Source organism: Megalopta genalis, unplaced genomic scaffold, assembly GCF_051020955.1.
Source record: "Megalopta genalis isolate 19385.01 unplaced genomic scaffold, iyMegGena1_principal scaffold0020, whole genome shotgun sequence".
In the NCBI taxonomy this organism is placed as follows: domain Eukaryota; kingdom Metazoa; phylum Arthropoda; class Insecta; order Hymenoptera; family Halictidae; genus Megalopta; species Megalopta genalis.
The window spans coordinates 1,508,678-1,530,474 of NW_027476090.1; the positions used below are offsets into that span (position 1 = coordinate 1,508,678).

A 21,797-nucleotide genomic window follows, 5' to 3' on the forward strand; every position below is an offset into this window, starting at 1 on the left:
CTGAATTCGGAAGAAATAATATCGTCACTCCCTTATGGGTGACGGGGTTGACCGGGTTGACGGGATCAATAAATGGTTTATCTTCTTCACGATAAACGTGATACATCGACCCTCTTATAGGAAGTAACAAATATGGAAATAGTGCTGGATCCAATTATTTAATACTCGAACGGTGGAACTTTTCAACAATAATATAATTGGGCACGCTCAGTATCATCTGTAATTTTATTTACCCATTTTTTCAACATGTCCTATATAAGGTAGTCTTTCTTGACACGTTAGTTTTTCCTAGAAACCTGAATGAAACATGTGAAAATTTCAACTAATTGCCAAAAAATAAATAGTGAAATTATATATACAGTTATATATACAATTATATACAGTTGCGGACAAAATTGAGTGGACAGGCAGTGGAAATGGTTATAAATAACACACACATTTAGTCGAACTAGTATTATTACTATACACACAAGTTTTGTATATTACATATCCTTATGGTACATAGGATCATTTTGTGCAAAACTCAAGTTAATGTTTATACTTTTGCACACAGAAATCGTACTTAACGGCAAAGTTAGCAAATTTCTCAGGAACAAAAATGAGTGGACATCTAACAAAGCGCAAGATTAATATTTAGTATGCCCCCCGTTTGCTTGAATTACCGCTTCTAAACGTCGTCGAAAACTGTTTATTAGGTTTTCAACATAATTCTTGCTAATTGCTTCAAATACTGACTGTAAACTTTGAAAACAGTTGATCTTGTTATTCCGTTTGTCCAATGGTACCTTCGAGTTCAATTCACTCCATAAGTTTTCTATTAAATTTAAATCTGGACTCTGTGCGGGCCATTCAAGTAGGTTAATGTGAGAATCCTCGAAAAATTTTTTGGTTTTCTTCGCTGTATGTTTCGGATCATCATCTTGAACCAAAACAAAATCTTCGTCGAGTCCCATTTTTACGACAGCTTCTTCTAAATTTTCGCTTATTATATCGATGTACTTGTCGGCATTCATTATTCCATCGATTGGGACTAAAGTGCCAACACCATACCAAGAGAAGCATCCCCATACCATCAACGACCTTCCGCCAAATTTAATCGTTGACGTTATAAACGGCTTCTTATATGCTTCATTCTTCTTCTTCCACACTTTCTTCGTCTTCTTTAACTGCCGAAACTCAAATTTACTTTCGTCAGTCCACACTACATTTTTCCAGAATGACAGTGGCACGTTAACATACTTTTTTGCGAAAGCTAAACGTTTCTTCGCATTTGCTTGATTAATATGTGGCTTACGTCTAGCTTTGCAGCATTTTAATCCAGCCTCGTGTAATCTCCGCCTTATCCTTTTCGAGGACACATTTAATTCTAAGGTTTCTTGAATATTACGCGATGCAATGCTTAGATTTTGACGACATTGTCGAATAATTTGACGATCTTCTCTTACAGTGATACAGCATTTTCGACCGCGACCTCTTAAATTTTCCACTGTATGTGTGATAAATATATTTTATAAATTTTTTCTACTGCAGTCTTTGATACTCCGTATTTTTCTGCTATCACACGATAACTTAATTTTTTGGAACAGTCCGAAGCAATCAAATGTCGAACTTGATACGAAATTTCTTTTCTTCGACACGTTCTGTCAATTGTTCTGCTTTGTACAAAGTTTATACTTCAATTAAATACGTGTGCCGATGTATTGTTTACGTTTGCAAGTATTACGCATGGCGGATAGCTATATCCTATGTTCGTTTATGTTTCTCGCCGGAATAAGTCGACTGTCCACTCATTTTGTCCGCAACTGTATATGTATATGTACTCTAGGTCCAAATACGTAGATCCCAGCCTCGCAGCCCGAACGTTAATGCTAGCAACTAGATCGCGAACAAAAGTCAATGGTTGTGTGAAATGTAACAGTGATGGTGACTGAGGCGATAAACAGTTGGAGGCCAGGATACGAAGGCCGAGAAAAAAAGGTCGATCGTGGGTATAGAGGTGACACGACGGATTGTGCATAGAGCAACGACTAGTTGCCGGCGTACTTGTACCTACGTCACGTCCGCATTTAACGTTAATCTGCCGTCGGCCGACTTGGTCACCTCCGTCATTTACCCGGACAACGGGTTCGCCCGTTTGTCATTCCGACCCTGTTCCCTGTTACGAGACGATTTCCCTAAAATTCGCGTAACGCCGACACACCGTGCAATGTGGAGATCGGAAACACGAGCCCCGCCGGCACTCGGCGAAGCGAATACGCACGCGACGCGCAACTAAAATGCACTCGTGCGATTATTTTTGGAACCAGGAACTCGAAAAGTGCATAGAGTGGGCTTTAAAAAGTCTCCGCGCATGAAATTTTTTATCTTCGACAACTGATTGGTATTCGAACTGTTACGATTTCGTAAAGAAGAGTCCAACAACAACAACAAAACCCGGGCCCCATTTTGAAGTTTGAAGCTTTGAATTTTGTTCTGCTCCGTTCAACTCTTGCATCATGGTTTTGCATAATACAGCTAATAGGAAACACGCTCTACTTTGAAAATGTTGCGGATCGAAACGTCTATAAATACATTGAAAATCTTTTTTGCAACTGGTCCTGATATAGATTTGAAGATTCAAGTCTCCCCTTTTACAACGACACCGAAAACTTCGGTGTGTACGATTTTTCTAATCAATTTATATTTGACTTTTAAATGGAAGCTGTATCGCCTGCTTTACGGTAACACGCGAGAGCTTTACACGAACCGTACTTGTTCCATGTTTCTGTCTCACGAAACGACTAAAAAAATCGTTTCAAGAGATCGCCGTAAAGAGGAAGCTTCAATCTTCGAATCTATGATAGATGCATTTGTGAAAAACAAATTTCCAACGATCTCGAAGACGTTTCAATTTGTAGAATTTTCGAGTAAACCTATGTCTTCAAATAATCTCTTGCTATATGAGCCGTTTATTTTGAAAGTGGCATAAGTCACTTTGTTTTGAAGTCGATATATTTAAGAGTTTGCGTTTTAACACGTTTAAAAATATGGATGCTAACTTTCGAGAAGATTTACTTGTATTTGTTATCTCAGGATACTGATATTTTTCTCAGTATAAATAATTTCGCATAAACATTAAAAAATCACCACTTTTCATTACGGTAAAGTGACCTAAGCCACTTTCAAAATAAATAGTTTAGAAAAATGACTGACATATACTATTTTTGTCCGACGTATTTTACCGAAGTGATGTTTTGAAAGGACAGTGATTTACTAAAATTGTTGAATAAATTACATATACAATAATAATTTATACCATGAACATATTTAATATAAAGGTTTGATTTAAGTATTTTTTATTTTAATATTTATAAAATACAAAAATAATTAGTACATTTTGAAACATAAGTATAAGAAATTTATATGAAAATACATTAGTTCAATTTAATTTTCGTCATCAATAGGAGTGATTAAGTCCTCGGAAATCGTGTTTTGTTTCAAATTTTTTAAATAACTGTGGTATATTGGGGGTATATAATTAAGCAAGTCCATAATGTCTTTGTATTTTGCTGAAGAAACAGGACGAGATCCAGCGTATAACGGATCCATTTCTATTTGTGAATAACGCCTAGGTCTTCCTCTTTTTGGTGACAAATCCAAAGTTAGATACTCATCTTTTTCATCTAAAGTTAGTTTATAAAACATATTATAGCCATCTGCTGGCGGGTCTGGAGGTAGCCGCCACATCACTATAATATAATTTACAAAACTGCACTATTCTTTCGCACTTATAAAAATAAGTCCAGTGATCACAAGTTTTTTAAAAATACTGAAAATAATTCAAAACAATACTTCACACTCACTTTTCACACGTTTCTATTTCTTTTACACTAAGCCCTGCAATTAATTTCCTGAGTACAGCGACTTACGCCACTTTCAAAATAAACATGTTTGTTATACCGTTAATTAGCAAAACTTCTCTCGAACAAATCTCAATAGTTCTCAACTTATTGATTGCAAATTTTTTAAAAATGAAAAGATACCGTTCAATTGTAATTAGTATTACCATTAACTCGATCTTTTTGAAAAAGTGACTTATGCCACTTTCAAAATAAACGGCTCATATCATGTAAAAGCATGCTTGGTAATAATGAACGACGAATTGTGAACGTAGAGGCTTCAAGCTTTAAAATCAATCCTGGTTTGTCGTTGTACAATTGGTTTTTACGAAATTATAACGGTACATAATATCCACCATTTTATAATTATCGGAAATGTCTGTTTACAAATCGACTGATACGAACAGCCTAACAGTAACCGTTACTTATATTTGTGTGTATGGCTGAAGACAAAATGTAAACATAATGTTTGAAAGATCCTTGAAAGATCGATCTCTTGAAGCATGCCTATTTGCGATGTGAAATTGTTAATGTCCATGCGAAAGTTAGCCTCAATGCCAAATGTGACTTTTCAATTTTATTTATCCTATTCCACTGTAATGTGAAAAATTTTGTATCATTAAATAAAAATTGTTTTCCGACGTCACTCGAAGATGGTTTAAGTCATCTGGGTTAAAAAGTTAATGTGTTTACCTTCGAACATTCTCGAGCACAAGCGCATGTGCTAGAAAAACTAATTCATGAATCAGGTCGATGCAAATCCATAAACGCATTCAATAGGCAACACGCAGGCTGGCCGAAGACAACACAACCGATCATTTTATGATTTTTGATATCATACTTCTTGAAGAAAATGACATATATAATATCAGGACTTTCATTCTTGACTTGACTCTAGTTATGGTAAATACCACTTATACACGTTATAAATATACAGCATTTATAGTATAAAAATTAAACACCGAATATATTCATTGCCTATGAATCGAAGTAGAAAGATATTTTATTCCTTTGCGTTCGAGCGGCGACTCTGAGGCACCACTAAAATTTGTTATATCACGTTTCAAGATAATTTTTATATTAACAAAATTTAGGTTTTGGAAGATTGCTAAGAGTGCAATTATTGCGCGAGTCCCGACAGTCAATTTCATGCGCATAAAATGCATTTTATCACGTATAATAGAAATAGTATACTATTTATGTTTGTAAGGTAGAAAAATGATTTTATATTTACAGTTAAAATAGCTTCGAGTGCAAAGGGTTAAAGTCAGTCGGCCAAGTAAATTTCGAGATATTATGGCGGTCATTTATTCAAGACGATTCTTCGATCGAGCAAAAAAATTTTCTAGTTACACGAAATTATGCAGAGAATCTAATGAAATTTGTTGCCTAAAATATTATCCCAATAAAATGAAAAATCTCCGTTGTTATAAAAATAAATTGTGTTCGCAGAAGAACCTCGATTTTCCGGTCTAATCAGGGAAACAAAACTATTCGGATAACAAAACACTTACTTAATTGAAATGCTAGATTACATCTTCCCTGATTTATACACTAAGCAGTGTTGTATTGAAATTATATTGTATCGAACCTATTTACAAATACAATTGGATAATAAAGAATTCAGATATCGGAAGTTCGGATAATCGAGGTTCTATTGAAATTCTATACGTATAAAATTACTCATGATTCGTTATAATCAACTTACCCGGTTCAACATGTTATGTCAAAATATTTGTTATTCTGTTTAACCTTTTAGGTACGGCTGAATTCTGCGCGAAGCTATTTCTCTGGACGGCAGAGTCTGATGTGTACTGTACAGAGTCTGATACTGTATATACGGGGTGTCCCAAAAATGTCTCGCAATCCGAAAGTGGCGGGTTCCTCAGGCCATTCGAAGCAACTTTTTCCTTTACAAAAATGTTCTCCGAGGCACCGTTAACGAGTTATTAACGAAAAACAGTGACCAATGAGAGGCGAGCTCGGCTGGCGCGAGGCGATCGAGCCAATGAGCGGAACTGGGCTTCGCGCGCTGGTTGGCTGGGCCGCCTCGCGTCAGCCGTACTCGATTCTTATTGGTCACTGTTTTTCGTTAATAACTCGTTAACGGTGCCTCGGAGAACATTTTTGTAAAGGAAGAAGTTGCTTCAAATGATCCGAGGAACCCGTCATTTTCGGATTGCGAGACATTTTTGGGACACTCTGTTGACTGTTGTAAATCGATGTGAAGACAAAAGAAGTGTGGAACAATGCATATGAAGGCGATTATTTGATTCAAACGATGAGCGAGTGAGCTACTAGAGCAAGCCACTATAGTGGCGCGTCGTTCTGAAAGATGACATCCGCGGAAGCCACTATAGTGGCGCATCGTGCCTAAAAGGTTAAGCCAAATATCTGAAGTAGAAAATTTTCAAATAATTTACTCGAACGTAGTAAGCAAATAAAACTACTTGTCATATGTTATTTGTAAAATCAACATAATAAAGTTATTTGAAACAATCCATTGTTTTAGATATGAAATGATCCATTATATTGAATGTTCATTTGTTATCTTATTTCAAATAAATATGCCCAACTCTGGTGACACAGTGTTTTGAAAAGAACGAAATAGTTTGGAACATCACGTTTACATTTCCGGTCCAAAGAACGCTGGCTTCGTTGGTGCCCGTTTAACATGACTAGATTAGCGTTCATTGATTGGCTGTGTGCTGGATATGTAACGATAAACTAGAACGTGACTGATCGTGATGCGTCCCGAGAGACTATTACTGCTCGGTAAAAAAGGAAAGTTAAGGTTCCGGATGTTGCACGAGCATTATTGCGCAAATCGAATGATCGAAATCATTTTCAGCAGTTACAATTTCACAAAATTCAAGGGACGAACTCCGACCGAGACGGAAAACAAACACAAATGTCCCAAAAAATTGTCATTCAACCATAGATTCTGTGCCAACTGAAATTCTACGAACCTATATAATTTCTAAAAACAACATGCCGTGCACTTGTGTACACATTGTCGTTAAATTTATTTCGTGCCAATTTGTGTTTTACGAGTTCAATGATCTATTAAAATCGTACGATATTTTCATTGTGTTGCAGCGTAAAAAATTCAAATTCAAATAATATTCGAATAACAATAAATAAATTGTAATGGACATAAAAGTTGGGAAATCGTTAAATATGGTTCAATGTCCATACACGTTCCCGCGGATATAAATTTTTTTTTTTATGTTGTAATACCGTTTCCCTGTACTGCATAAAAGTGCAGTCAAGGTAATCAGAGCAGAAGAGTTAAAAACGTCCCGCGGATATTTTTAGACGGGAGTACTTGTGGGATTCCCTGGGAACTGTTTATCATTTCCTAGTACAGAGTAACTGGATACAATTAATAAATTGCTTTCCACTTTAAAGAATAATGCTCCCACGCCAGAGAAAGCAAAGATTAATTTACTACAATGAAGCAGTGGACAACACTTTTATGATTTCGATTTTCGTATAAATAAATATTCAATCGATATTGAAAAAGTCATAAGTAAAATTATTTTTGCTTCTAATTATTTATTATTTTTCATTATTCAATTATTCAATTATTATATTATATTATTATTATTATTATTATTATTATATTATTTTCATTATTCAATTATTATATATATTATTATATAATAATTTATTAATTTATTCGAACGAAGTAGTTATTGTGATAGAAAAAGTATATGCTCGATGTTTTCTCAAATGTCCCATAATTTTCTGAATTTCCGGTTTGGTATCTTCTCTTGTAAGTAATATATCTTCACGAAATTTTACCGAATTATTTACATACATATACATTTGTGCCTATATTACATCCCTTGGAGGTTGTTTCATTTTGCTAGATTACAAATTTCTTCTCGTTAAAGTGGTGGACACGAGTTTTGGAAATTTCACCACGCCCACAATTTAAACATTTTCTCTTGACTGAAGTTCAAACGAAATATTCTCCTCATACAAAAGTTTCCTGTAAATTTCGTTTCGCTTGTTTGTTAATATTTGTTAATATTATTATATATATATTAACTCGTTAATATTATTATATTAATATTAACTCGTTAATATTATTATATTAATATTAACGAGTTAATATTATTATATTAATATTATTATATAATATTATATAAAAAATTTTGTTAATATTTGATATATATAATGTTCATAACCTAATCGATTTTTTCGTGGTGCTCGCTCGCAACGAAAAAATAGAAACACTAAAATATATTTTCAGAAAAATATAAAAATATCTCTTACACATTAGTACATACATACATACATATATTCACAAGTTTGTATTATCGACATGCTTTGTCCCTGAAAAAAAAATAGTCAGGCAAAAGAAACGTTCACTTTTCGGGGTCAGTTCAAAAGTACTGGGGGTGTCGTGTGTAACCCAGGCCTCGCGTAGGTTAACGTCCGGAAGTAGTTCCGGTGCGATGAACAGGCCAGATGTCGCCGAAACCGCGATCCGGAAACGATGATCGGTGCCGACACTAATTTATTAATTTATGCCGAAGAAGACGCGCACACGCCCAAGCCCGGCAACGATGACGTAACTGTAAACACAACACTGGGAGGAACGAAGGAAATTGCTTGATCGAAGAAATCTGTATTAATTGGTTCTCCGCTTTAGTTGTTTTTTCCTACTTCAGTAACGCGTGCGTAATATCGTTCAAATTTCGTTTCAAACATTTGGTTACATCGTCAAAAAATGTAACTACAAATCTGTATGTATATTATAGTATATATTATAATTATATTAATATATTATATATTATAATTATATTATATATTATTATTATATATTATTATAAATTATATATTATAATTATATTATTATATTAATATATTATAGTATGGTTCTTTCTCCAGGATTAGTGGAATAACGGTTTCTTAGTTACCAAGTTCGGTAAACACACATTTCTAACGCACCGAGAACAATTTGCAGATTTTTAACAATGACTCAACCACAAATTCGGTGCCGTGACGAAACCGGTGGAGCTGTGTCAACGTTATAACAACGTCGATAAACAAACAACTAACATGCGCGATGAGGTTATTAGTGTCATTAATGTTAGCGACGGATAAATATAATGTTTATCGTACGGCTTTGTAACGCGGATATTTTTGCAGAGACACGCACCTTCCGGTGGCATATCCTCACCGTCTAAAAAAATCCGATGCCCCCAACGACTAATTTCGGTCGATGGCGATCGACAAATCAGGATTAAATACCACGTTTATCAATATAAACGACGCGACACGCAAGCGATTACATTATCTGGTGTAATAACACTTCCACGTACTGAATTATTGACGTGGAAAGACAGTGTGATCTTCGGAGGTACGATACAGTTATCAATTGTACGATGATGGTAATTCGTTCGATAAAAAACCGACGCATTTCAAAATTCTTTTTTCACCGTACTATTTAATATTTATGTAAAAATTGTTCAGATGTACGAAGAAAGAAACGTCCGGTATGCCGTCTCGGCTCGGCTCGGCTCGACATTGTCACGACGCCGGACAGATTTTCAGTAGGAAGCGAAATTAGGTCAGCAACATATAGGGCGTCTTGACAGGTGAACAAAACCATTCATGGAATACCGTGTAGCGGAAATTAAGGCGCTACAAACGAACGCGCACGAATGATATCGCGATCTTATTTCGGAGGATGGAAATGAGAATAATAGAATGGGACCGTGTACCCGTCCGACGTAAGGTAGTCGGCCTGATCGCGCGAAAAACGTAAGAAGTGGCCGTGTCAGCGAGACCGCACAAGAAAAGAACGTTTCATTTGATCGTAGAGTGGGCAGGTTCATCGCTGGAATCGATGCTGCCGCACTCTTAGGCTGCGATTGTTCCGGCGAGAACGATCGCAAATAAATGACGAACGGTGTCCGTCAATTTGTTGAAACACGAACAACGTTCGAACGGTGTCGCGACCGTGAGTTCAGGCACGCTTAACGAAGAATTCAAACGAAGAGAAATCGGGGAAGCTTAAAGGCGGCACACGCCATTTTTATCCCCGGAGTGTTAGCCGTCACGAGACAACCGATCGTCGTGAAACACGAGAGCGGACGCGTTTTCGGAATGAAAGCGAACGAAACTCTTCACTTACCTTCTCGTGAGGATAGTCCGCGACACCGTTTTATCCGAGTGCTCGCATAAAAACCTGTCGAAGTACACCAAAAACCACCGATTAACGATCCACACAAACCCATCCACACAGCCAACCGGCGCGCAACCGACTGAGCGCATACGGCGTCGACCTACGCCAGCGTAGCTAGTCCCAGTCCTCGCCCACCAATGGGAACTACGCGTGACATTACGAACGCTACATATGTACATACATTGTACAACCTGCGAGTGCTGCAACACCTACGGCTGGATGAAATTTGAAGCGATATTATTTGAAAAAAGAAAACTTTCACACTTCGTAAATACTTATTAGACTACTGAAATTTATTCCTAAATTTACGTAATCATTAACAAACTTCGAACTACAACTACCATCGATATTTCGTTTTATCACTAAAGATAATTTATAATATGAATAAATTGTTAAACTTTGCTCGAGTTATTCCATGTACTGGTCATATATTCTATAATGTATTGGTAATAAAATGCAAAGAAATTGAATAATCTTCCGAACGATTAAATTATATCTGCTATGAGAATATTAAATATTTAAAATATATAGTAATGAGAAGAGTGGCATATACACATATAGTGGCATATATATATATACATTCATTTATTATGTGAGATACTGTCCAAATATATATAATCTATCTTAAAATTGTAATATGCTATTTAAAATTGGATATTTTATAGTCTAAAGTTAAACAATGATATTCGTAATATTTATTAGCAAATAAATTGATCATTTGATTTTTTTAGTTTACTTTGCTTTCTGTAGGCACATCCTCGACATATTAAAATATGTCAAAAAATGTAAACCTTTTTAGAGCATTAAGTAATCTATAATTGAAATTTTACTTCATTATCATAAGCAAGGCACACACTTCAATTCATCTTTTCAGAGATACATGTATATAGCAATTGCTTGAGGATGATTTTAGATGGTCTATTATACATATACAAGAAACAGTTTAATAATACTGAAGTGAGCTCGATAAGTAAATCAATGTAATTAACGAAATAAAAATTAATAGTATCATTTAAATATTTAAATACACCGTTTATACTACATTCGCATCGGTACTGTACTTGCGTTATAACAGTCGGCGTAGGAATACAAGATAGCGTATGACATCACTAGTCCCGTTTACCCATATTCTGGACCGGGCACGCCCCAACCTCCCCGTTATATATTACTGCGAAAACTTAAGAAATAATAAGTTACATAAAATAAATGAGTCTTGCATATTCCAGAATGAGAACAAATGAGCAAAATCATTGACGATAGAAAATCATTAAAAAGTCCATGTACCAAAGCTACTTGTATCCTTTTTTTCTTATTATAGTGCCAACTATTATTCAGCATAAGAATTTTCATTCAAAAACCATTTATCCTATCTTTTCTTATCATGATTTAATTGTAAAAGTAAACGTCATAATTATACACTGTATAAAATAAAATATGTAAAGAAGAAAACGAAGAAAAAAAAATATATACATATATACTATATACATTATATAAAATAAAGTATTGTTCGTAACGCTACATATATTTCCTTTTAAGATCTTTATCGATTCTTATTTGAGGAAAATAAAATTGCGAATTATATGTTTAAGCGTATTTGTGTTTGTGTGTGTTATACAATTAAAAGTAATCTTAAAAATAGATCATAGCGAAAGGAAGGCAAATGGAAAATGTGTACAATTATACATATACATGACATCCGCAGAAATACATTGCAGTATACATTTTTTACATCGTTTAGTATAAATGATTTTTATTTATTTATCTTTTTATCCTTTACGATCTTGACATGAATAATGTACAATGTCGCCGTTTGGGAACCTAGCAAATGCACTGCAAAATAAATTATATTATTATACGTGTGTCTATTAATTGCACAGTAAAAGCAATTGGTAGAAACACATAAGTACAAACCTCTGATTGCTAAATCTCTTCTTACACACTGGACATATATTAAACTCTGTCATCAGAACACTCTGTGATTCGTAATGCATACGTTGCTCTTGCACTTGCAAATGTTCTGCATAAAGTAATCCTTTCAACATTTGCATCTTCCTCCTGGCATTCAACTTCTCCTGCAAACTGACTTCTAAGAAACATTTTATTCTACCTATAGGAACTGTATTTGGCAAGACGTCCAATGCTTTTAATGGATTTATTTTTGATGCATGCTTTTCGAGTAACTGTAACGCCATTTCCAAATCAGGCTGCATTGTTCGTTGAAGTTCTGGCTTACATCCTATCGGATCATAATTAAGCATATGATATTTTTATTATTATAATTATTTTTATTATATTATTATATTATATTATTATTATTATATTATTTATTATTATAATTATTATTATTATTATTTTTACCTGTCATCAAAACACCTTTGTCGTCAGGTTTTAACAACTGTTGTATAAGCATCAAATAAACCTCATCCGCGCCATCAGATTGTTTCTGTTTCTCTATATTGTCTTGATCTTGAAGCAACAAGGGAAGAGTTATAGAAAATTGCGAACGAGTATTCATGATACACAATCTTATACTTACTTTGATATTTAGTGTATACATTATGACAATACTCGATGGCTTTCTGTATATCATTCAAAAGATTAACATATATTGATATAACTTGTTGATGACGTCCGAGTCGTCCAAGAATGATTGCACGTTCCTCGAATAAATTATTAAAAGGAAAATGCACTAATATCGTTTCCGGGGTGTAATGCGCTGATTTCTCTAAAAACTGCTGTAATTTTTGTCTAATATGCTGTCCTGCTTCCTTCTCACCTGGTGTTTCGCTATCTTCCGCAGCTGCTAAACATTTTTCTTTATATTGATGTATTAAAACATTATGGTATAGTGGATTGGTATCCTCCCAAATATTCACTACGTGTTCTAAATATGTTATAACCAACTCATTGTGACAACGGAGGAGATAATCTAATACTTTCGGTCTTGGTAATTGTTCAACTTGCTGGAATTAATAAATATTATTATTTGTACAAAATGATAGTAGTTCTGCACCCGTTTCAAATATATTACCTGTATATCTTCCATAAATATTCGAAGTCCTTGCTCTGGGTTTTCAATTAAAACCCAACCAGCAAATTTCAAAATCAGGTCCATATGATCTTTGCCTAAGTGCTGTAAGTATTGAATTGTTCTTTCAGTTCCTTTAAGACTGGAATCATTTTCTTTCGAATGTTTTTCAAGAAGTTCTAATGCTTTTCTATGTTGTCCTTTCGTTTGGTACAATATAATAAGCTCAGGATACTTTTGGTGCATTAGCAATGTTCTTTCAGCCTCTGCCAAATGACAATGATTTAATCTAAGCAGTGGTGCCACTAACGCATCAGTAGTCTGTAAATAACATTTCAGGAGAGTTGTGTCTATAATTTTTAAAAGCTGTTCAGTAGCTACTGCGGTCATATTTTTTTCTCCTTTAATCAAAGATTTCTCTTTGCTGTTATCCTTATCTTTTGATTCTGTATCATCCATTAATTTATCTCTAACTTTTGTAAGGAATACTATCAATGCCCGCAATCCTTTTTCTAAATCATGATCTTCTAGTTTAGGCAAACTTGGAGTTGGCTCGTTGAGTTCAGAATTATTGCTAGTAGAAATAACTAAGTCAGGGAATAATATGATTACTTCGTATGGATCAGTTCCCAACTTTAAAAACAAGTCCATTGCTTCTTGAAATCTTTTGTTAGCAAAGAGATGATGTGCATATAAAGTTTGTATTTTGTATGTTTGTTTAATTTTTTCTTCTTCGGTTATGTCTGATAAACTCTGAAATAGCAATTAATTTTTCTATTATAAACGATTAACAAGCTTGACATCAAGTAATTTAAAATACCGTTTACATACAGTCAATTTCAGTGCCAGCTGAAATTGCTTCTGTTCAAGTAGTGTTCTAATTTGAAGTGTTACATCAATTGCTCTAACACACCAAATATGACTAATAGATGCTACAAAAACCTTCCCTTGTTTACATCTATATATAAGTCTTGCTTTATTCAAGTCCTTTATCGTTTGAATGTGTACGCAGTCCTCTATAGTATATACTTCTAACTTGTCATGCACAATCCCAAGTAGATAAGGGTCATCCCAAGCTAAAATAATTTAAGTTATGTAACACTAAAATGTGTAATATTTTTCAATTAATAGATCATCATAGTCACGTGACTTTATATACCTATCGCACTTGGTGTATCCGACCACTTAACTGAATTATGTTGAATCAAATCACCCTTTGTATTCATAATAAATGACTGAGAATCTTTTCCTAATAGAAACGAATTATCAGATAATTTTGTAACACTCGGTTCAGGCGACTTCCCAGTTGGAAATAACTCTTTAGGTTTTCCATTTAAGTCTAATATAGTATATGACAAACCACGAAAACCCAAAATTAGCGAATCTCCACACCTGTATTATGATCATCGGATATTTTACTACGTTACAATTATTAATGACATTTTATTATGGCATGAAGGTAATAAAAGTAGTACGTACCAAGACAATTCACGTGGTATATCAGGCACAGTTAATTCAAAATCTTTGAATTCCTCAAATTTCTTTACTTTCCAATAATACAACTGCAACTTGCGTTTTACAGCAACGCATAAACGTACGAATGTATTTTTTTCACCAGTTAAACTTTGAGTAGTTTGAACATCTAAGGTGAATAATGTAGCACCACGAGTTTTTTGTAACTGGCAAACTTGTTGAAAATTTGGAGAATTTAAATCGTGTATGCAAAGAATATTATCTACAAACAGAAACAATATAGAGTTACTGCTGTTTTGATGTTTTTGGACGGCTGTTTGAATGCCTCGTCCTTTTGGAATTATTTTCCCCGATACTTCACAAGCATTTCAACTAGCTCCGTCACAGAGTCTAATGATGCGGTATATTATACTGGAACCTGCTCGTCTTTAAGTTCATTGTTTACCGATCGAAAGATATTTTCATTAAATCAGTTGACGAGTTTAAAAATTCAGGGGACAGAACTTCAGATTGGATTTAGATGGTGCCCTATATCCCTGTTGATGTTATCAGAGTATTTCATTATGCTCGCAAAACATTGGGAAAATAATTCGAAAAATACAAGGCTTACATCTGATTCTTCAAATCTCAAAAACAATATAACACTTTGTTAAATATTTATAATATAAAAAATAAATATATAATTACCTGTTAAGATTAACAACAAATTATATTCTGGCACAACATCAATTTGTGTAATACGCTTTTTATTAAAATTCTTACTATGGCGCAATAATTCTAATTTATGACTGTCATCTGTCACAGAGGGAACATTGTACATAAGAAGATGACCTTCTCTTGTACCAATTAATAAATTGTCATCTGAAACGTATCAGTATTTCTTACTTCGTTCCAACATTAAATCATTGGTTTCAAATTAATAATGTAAATTATGAGTTTCTCACATTTTTATGCGAATACAATCGTACAAATAATCGCACTTATAATTCATATTACTGTACAAATTATATCATATAAATAAATGAAAAACTTTTATTACGAAGGTTAAAGTTTACCTACCATATGCAGCCATGGACTCGATTTGAACAGAAATATTTAATATTGATGATTGTTCGTAGGCGTCGTGCATTTTGACGTTCCAAAAATGTCTTGTTAAATTTTGAAAATGGTAAATTAACTCTTCCAAGATCAACTACTACTTGCAGACCATAAGTTGTTTGTAGTTATCTTGACAGTTAATATCTTAAACTGTATTCGAAGGTACTACTACACTACAAACTATAGTATGTATAATAGCGACAGTAGTATGGTGTTGAGTACGTAGTGATGAGCAGTGGACTGTGTGTACCCATTTGCCTGCAACATAAAGGCGTTCCTCGCAGCAGCACTTTCTTCTGCTCCTGACTACTACATATGTAGTCACAAACAAACTGGAATAGAATAATAGAGTGGATTGTCGAGTTCCACAACTGTGATGCGCCAGCGCCGAGAAAACGCGTAGCGACGCGAAGAGCGTCAGCTTTTTGATACACGGCGCATTCTCACCACTTCGGTAGTCGCCTTTCGGTTGGAATGGGAGGTTTGTGGAGGACTTCGGGTTGCGTGCGGACGCGAGAAACGCGCCTGTGTTGCAGGTATAAATGGTCACATTGAATCAGAATGGTCATATTGCAACGGAAACCGGCGCAGGTGATTTGGGGTGGGAGTAGTAGAGGGAATAGCACTGACGTCTCACGCGCGCGCGCGCGCGTAAAGTCCATGTTACATGCTACACTCCTGCACACTTCTTTTATTCCCTAAGTTGGCGCGCACATCCTCACCATTTTACTGCGTATCCAATCCGCAGTGATTGCACAGGCCAGTGTGTCCATTGGTGTCCAGTGTGTCCAATGGTGTCAGGAATTCTGCTTGGAATCTGCTCCAAATGGCAGAGAGGAGACCTAGCAAATGTAGCTGGACGATTCTTTATTAAAATTCTTACTATGGCGCAATATTGTTTATTTATTTAGGTTAAATAAAGTTAATATATATGTTAATTAAAGCTAATTTATTAAGCTATTTAAGTTATTTATGCTAATTATTTTTATTGTAGAAAATGGAATAAAAACGTACTTACCCCTTTTCTATGCAGAATTAAATTTTCTATTGAAACTTGAAACATTTTTTTAAATTTTCACAAATAACGAATACAATACATATGTATACAGTTTCAAATGTTCCAAAAATGTCCCGCAATCCGAAAGTGGCGGGTTCCTCAGGTCATTTGAAGCAACCTTTTTCTTTACAAAAATGTTCTCCGAGGCACCGTTAACGAGTTATTAACGAAAAACAGTGACCAATGAGAGGCGAGCTCGGCTGGCGCGAGGCGACCGAGCCAATAAGCGGAACTAGGCTTTGTGCACTGGTTGGCTGGGCCGCCTCGCGTCAGCCGTACTCGATTCTTATTGGTCACTGTTTTTCGTTAATAACTCGTTAACGGTGCGTCGGAGAACATTTTTGTAACGGAAGAAGTTGCTTCAAATGATCCGAGGAACTCGCCATTTCGGGATTACGAGACATTTTTAGGACACCCTGTATACAGGGCTTCCCAAAATAATGTTACTTCCGGGAAATAAGAGGCTCCCGAGGTAATCTGAAGTAATTTTTTCCTTAACGCAATACAACCCGTGGCTTATATTACGTGTTATTAGCGAAAAACATCGACCAATGAGAGGGAAACACGGCTGGAGAGTGGCTGAAATCATTAATCATTAATATTTCAATACATCTGTGTTTGAAATCGTAAATGTAGCGGGAAGGCCTATCCATCTAACCAGACCTAACCCAGGCACTAACACCGATCTTCGGGCCACCTATCGACAGATTTCATCCAATCAGAGTTCATTATACATCAAGAAATTGTTGCCATATTGGAAATGTTGATAGGCATATGATAAACTTAATCAAGAATTTCTCAGTTACCATAAATTTTTACATGCATACGTGCATAACACATGCACTTTCGTAGTCCGTCACTTTGTTAAGAATGTATCATCAATGCATATCATTGTTAATGGATTTGATATTTGACGTCAATATGCAACTATCATCATCATCAGCATCACTAGGTGAGAGCGACACCAACGTAGAAATTCAATAAAAACAATCGACGATGTTAATTCTTTATCATACGCGCATTGGTATTGCAGTGCCATCCTGTGATAAAAATAAGAAACACTTTGGTTGGTTCTGGAACCTGAAAATCACAGGAGTTTCGCATCTTCACAAATAATTTAATATGTATATGTCAATGGAATACAGTTCTTGTAGCACACAGTAAATTGTAACGTACGATCCGATCAATATACAAAATTTACGTGTCATACGAATTTAATATACAATAGAAAATGGCACGTTCGGTTGCTGATGAAGATCGTGAACTCATTGCTTTCGTCAAGTCCCGGATTCCGGGTTCGCATTTTATATACACATATTATTCAGTTTTGTTCCAAAGTAACACTTATTGATTTTACAGGAATGTTTTATGTAAATACTGAATACGAAGAAATGATGGAAAGAAAAGTACGCGAAATCCACAATGAATTAAGAAGAAATAAACTCGGTGTGAATATAAATCTCTAAGCAAAATAGATCATACTTTAGAATACACATATAATGAATTAAAAGAAATTATGAATGTTTTTAGATACTGCAGCAATCTTTGATAAAAATAATAAGGACTCAATTTATAATCTTGGAAAATGGGGTTTTATGTCAAGCCCTCATTATAAGAATAAAATGAGAGACGAAGAATTCATGCAGAATGCTTATAATATGAACAAGACTGCAAGAGTGAAGGTATCAAGTAGTTAAAAAATTTTTGGTTAATTTCCACATGAGATTATATTACCTAATAAATTACTTACAGAAGTATAAAGAACTAATAAAGAGCTGTATTCCAAAGGAAGGAACTAAATCTTCCATACTCACTGAAGAAGATATTAAGAAGTTTGAACAAGCGTATAAGGATTATCCAAATATATAAAATGAATCTCGTATTTCGTAAATCAGAGAAATTGCAAATTTTAATTTTGCATACAAATTAAGTTAAAGTATCTACATATAAGACCTATCATATTCTTCTGAAAGAGAACAAAAAGGAATAGCTAATTGCATATGTAACCATTTTCAATATACTTTCAATTAATAACTTGACATGTCCAATAGTGACAGAAAAAAAGGTAAAGTGATAATGCTAGTTACCATGGCCTGGAGGTGTATAGAAATAGGACACATTACTGTATTTGCGTTTGTATACATACAATATCGAATTTGCGTTGTATCAACTACTTCATAGATGTTTACCTGTAATATGTTTTTTTATTAAAATTCTTACCATGGCGCAATATTGTTTACTTATTTAGATTAAATAAAGAACTTAATCAAGAATTTCTCAGTTATGATAAATTTCTGCATGCATACGTGCATAACACATGCACTTTCGTAGTCCGTCACTTTGTTAAGAATGTATCATCAATGCATATCATTGTTAATGGATTTGATATTTGACGTCAATATGCAACTATCATCATCATCAGCATCACTAGGTGAGAGCGACACCAACGTAGAAATTCAATAAAAACAATCGACGATGTTAATTCTTTATCATACGCGCATTGGTATTGCAGTGCCATCCTGTGATAAAAATAAGAAACACTTTGGTTGGTTCTGGAATCTGAAAATCACAGGAGTTTCACATCTTCACAAATAATTTAATATGTATATGTCAATGGAATACGGTTCTTATAGCACACAGTAAATTGTAACGTACGATCCGATCAATATACAAAATTTACGTGTCATACGAATTTAATATACAATAGAAAATGGCACGTTCGGTTGCTGATGAAGATCGTGAACTCATTGCTTTCGTCAAGTCCCGAATTCCGGGTTCGCATTTTATATACACATATTATTCAGTTTTGTTTCAAAGTAACACTTATTGATTTTACAGGAATGTTTTATGTAAATACTGAATACGAAGAAATGATGGAAAGAAAAGTACGCGAAATCCACGATGAATTAAGAAGAAATAAACTCGGTGTGAATATAAATCTCTAAACAAAATAGATCATACTTTAGAATACACATATAATGAATTAAGAGAATTTATGAATGTTTTTAGATACTGCAGCAATCTTTAATAAAAATAATAAGGACTCAATTTATAATCTTGGAAAATGGGGTTTTATGTCAAGCCCTTATTATAGGGATAAAATGAGAGACGAAGAATTCATGCAGAATACTTATAATATGAACAAGACTGCAAGAGTGAAGGTATCAAGTAGTTAAAAAATTTTTGGTTAATTTCCACATGAGATTATATTACCTAATAAATTGCTTGCAGATGTATAAAGAACTAATAAAGAGCTGTATTCCAAAGAAAGGAACTAAATCTACCATACTCACAGAAGAAGATATTAAGAAGTTTAAACAAGCGTATAAGGATTATCCAAATATATAAAATGAATCTCGTATTTCGTAAATCAGAGAAATTACAAATTTTAATTTTGCATACAAATTAAGTTAAAGTATCTATATATAAGACCTATCATATTCTTCTGAAAGAGAACAAAAAGGAATAGCTAATTGCATATGTAACCATTTTCAATATACTTTCAATTAATAACTTGACATGTCCAATAGTGACAGAAAAAAAGGTAAAGTGATAATGCTAGTTACCATGGCCTGGAGGTGTATAGAAATAGGACACATTACTGTATTTGCGTTTGTATACATACAATATCGAATTTGTGTTGTATCAGCTACTTCATAGATGTTTACCTGTAATATGTTTTTTTATTAAAATTGTTAGCATGGCGCAATATTGTTTACTTATTTAGATTAAATAAAGAACTTAATCAAGAATTTTTCAGTTACGATAAATTTCTACATGCATACGTCCGTCACTTTGTTAGGAATGTACCATTAATGCATATCATTGTTAATGGTTTTTGATATTTGACGTCAATATGCAACTATCATCACCATCATCAGCATCACTAGGTGAGAGCGACACCAACGGAGAAATTCAATAAAAATAATCGACGATGTTAATTCTTTATCATACGCGCATTGGTATTGCAGTGCCATCCTGTGATAAAATTAAGAAACACTTTGGTTAGTTTCGGAACCTGAAAATCACAAGAGTTTCGCATCTTCACAAATAATTTAATATGTATGTATCAATGGAATACAGTTTTTGTAGCACACTGTGAATTGTAACGTACGGTCCGATCAATATACAAAATTTACGTGTCATACGAATTTAATATACAATAGAAAATGGCACGTTCGATTGCTGATAAAGATCTTGAACTCCGTAATTATGTGAACACTCGGAGTCCGGGTTCGCATTTGATATGCATGTCATTCAGTTTTGTTCAAAAGTAACATTTATTGATTTTACAAAAAAGAGAAACTGAAATACTGAATACGAAGATTCTTTGTATTCAATGGTATTAGAAACCAAGGAATTATTGAGAAGAAATAAAATTGGTATGAATATAAATCTGTAAAATATAATAGAGCAGAATATATAGTATAATATAATATAAGAAATTTAGAGAAATTATTAATGTTTCTAGATACTACAAGAATCTTTGATAAATCAAATAAAGACTCAATTTATGAACTTGGAAAATGTAGATATATATCATACAATAAATGTGGAACAATCATTAATGCTGAGTTAATATCGTAGTAACAAAAATATAACAGGAAAGGTATCAAGTAGTTAAAGAATTTTTGGTTAATTTCCACTTGAGATTATATGACCTAATAAATTGCTTACAGCTTTTAGAAGAAACAATAAAGAAGTATATTCCAAAGAAAGAAGGACCTAAAGAATCTGAAACTATCGTATTCACAGAAGAAGATCTTAAGAAGTTTGAACAAGCGTATATGGATCAGTAATTTATAAAATAAATCTCGTATTTCGTAAATCAGAGAAATTACAAATTTTAATTTTGCATACAAAATAAGTTAAGGTACACATGTATAAAACCTATCATATTCTTCTGAAAGAGGACAAAAAGGAATAGCTAATTGTATATGTAACTATTTTCAATATACTTTCAATTAATAACTTGAAATGTTTAGTAGTGACAGTGAAAAAGGTAAAGTGATACTGCTAGTAACCATTATATTATTTCTATATTATACTATATGGGTCATT

At 34.0% G+C, this 21,797-nt stretch overlaps 4 protein-coding genes and 2 long non-coding RNA genes across 13 annotated transcripts in view; 4 read left to right on the forward strand and 2 right to left on the reverse strand.

The window, feature by feature from the left end:
• The window catches only part of beta-Spec (spectrin beta chain), a 68,705-nt gene extending 58,527 nt beyond the window's left edge, over window positions 1-10,178 (reverse strand). For all 8 annotated transcript variants that reach the window (XM_033477893.2, XM_033477890.2, XM_076527408.1 and 5 more), the window contains exon 1: window positions 10,030-10,178. The gene's annotated coding sequence lies outside the window, so the exon portion shown is untranslated. The remainder of the gene's footprint in view (window positions 1-10,029) is intronic.
• On the forward strand, window positions 8,787-10,716 carry LOC117224763 (uncharacterized). The gene is made up of 3 exons (XR_013035087.1): window positions 8,787-8,963; window positions 9,042-9,252; window positions 9,366-10,716. It is a non-coding gene; the product is annotated as an uncharacterized LOC117224763 (long non-coding RNA).
• Window positions 10,717-11,583: 867 nt separating this feature from the next.
• Vps39 (vacuolar protein sorting 39) lies at window positions 11,584-16,223 on the reverse strand. Its single transcript, XM_033477844.2, has 11 exons — window positions 16,127-16,223; window positions 15,641-16,011; window positions 15,269-15,442; window positions 14,588-14,843; window positions 14,268-14,500; window positions 13,940-14,184; window positions 13,112-13,861; window positions 12,617-13,043; window positions 12,439-12,546; window positions 11,992-12,316; window positions 11,584-11,910 (listed from the first exon to the last, which is right to left on the reverse strand). Exons 2-11 carry the CDS (start codon window positions 15,708-15,710, stop codon window positions 11,847-11,849), a joined length of 2,652 nt encoding a protein of 883 aa, XP_033333735.2. The 5' UTR covers window positions 15,711-16,011; window positions 16,127-16,223; the 3' UTR covers window positions 11,584-11,846.
• On the forward strand, window positions 16,139-16,703 carry LOC117224734 (uncharacterized). Its single transcript, XR_004491316.2, has 2 exons — window positions 16,139-16,270; window positions 16,383-16,703. It is a non-coding gene; the product is annotated as an uncharacterized LOC117224734 (long non-coding RNA).
• Window positions 16,704-17,851: 1,148 nt separating this feature from the next.
• Window positions 17,852-18,966, forward strand: LOC117224730 (uncharacterized). Its single transcript, XM_033477840.2, has 4 exons — window positions 17,852-18,031; window positions 18,096-18,182; window positions 18,267-18,418; window positions 18,489-18,966. The coding sequence occupies exons 1-4, from the start codon at window positions 17,968-17,970 to the stop codon at window positions 18,603-18,605; spliced, it is 420 nt and encodes a 139-aa protein (XP_033333731.2). The 5' UTR covers window positions 17,852-17,967; the 3' UTR covers window positions 18,606-18,966.
• A 373-nt stretch (window positions 18,967-19,339) lies between these two features.
• Window positions 19,340-20,488, forward strand: LOC117224728 (uncharacterized). Its single transcript, XM_033477839.2, has 4 exons — window positions 19,340-19,510; window positions 19,575-19,661; window positions 19,746-19,897; window positions 19,968-20,488. Exons 1-4 carry the CDS (start codon window positions 19,447-19,449, stop codon window positions 20,082-20,084), a joined length of 420 nt encoding a protein of 139 aa, XP_033333730.2. The 5' UTR covers window positions 19,340-19,446; the 3' UTR covers window positions 20,085-20,488.
• The last annotated feature ends 1,309 nt before the right edge of the window (window positions 20,489-21,797 follow it).

What these genes read in the sequence shown, in the direction of transcription:
- LOC117224728 (XM_033477839.2), top strand. Translation starts at nt 19,447, where the DNA reads ATGGCACGTTCGGTTGCTGATGAAGATCGTGAACTCATTGCTTTCGTC. An exon ending in CGTCAAGTCCCGAATTCCGG is followed by an intron (nt 19,511 to 19,574) that starts GTTCGCATTTTA and finishes TTGATTTTACAG; the next exon opens with GAATGTTTTATGTAAATACT. An exon ending in ATTAAGAAGAAATAAACTCG is followed by an intron (nt 19,662 to 19,745) that starts GTGTGAATATAA and finishes GAATGTTTTTAG; the next exon opens with ATACTGCAGCAATCTTTAAT.
- LOC117224730 (XM_033477840.2), top strand. Translation starts at nt 17,968, where the DNA reads ATGGCACGTTCGGTTGCTGATGAAGATCGTGAACTCATTGCTTTCGTC. An exon ending in CGTCAAGTCCCGGATTCCGG is followed by an intron (nt 18,032 to 18,095) that starts GTTCGCATTTTA and finishes TTGATTTTACAG; the next exon opens with GAATGTTTTATGTAAATACT. An exon ending in ATTAAGAAGAAATAAACTCG is followed by an intron (nt 18,183 to 18,266) that starts GTGTGAATATAA and finishes GAATGTTTTTAG; the next exon opens with ATACTGCAGCAATCTTTGAT.
- Vps39 (XM_033477844.2), bottom strand. Translation starts at nt 15,710, where the DNA reads ATGCACGACGCCTACGAACAATCATCAATATTAAATATTTCTGTTCAA. An exon ending in CGAGTCCATGGCTGCATATG is followed by an intron (nt 15,443 to 15,640) that starts GTAGGTAAACTT and finishes GATACGTTTCAG; the next exon opens with ATGACAATTTATTAATTGGT. An exon ending in ATACCACGTGAATTGTCTTG is followed by an intron (nt 14,501 to 14,587) that starts GTACGTACTACT and finishes ATCATAATACAG; the next exon opens with GTGTGGAGATTCGCTAATTT.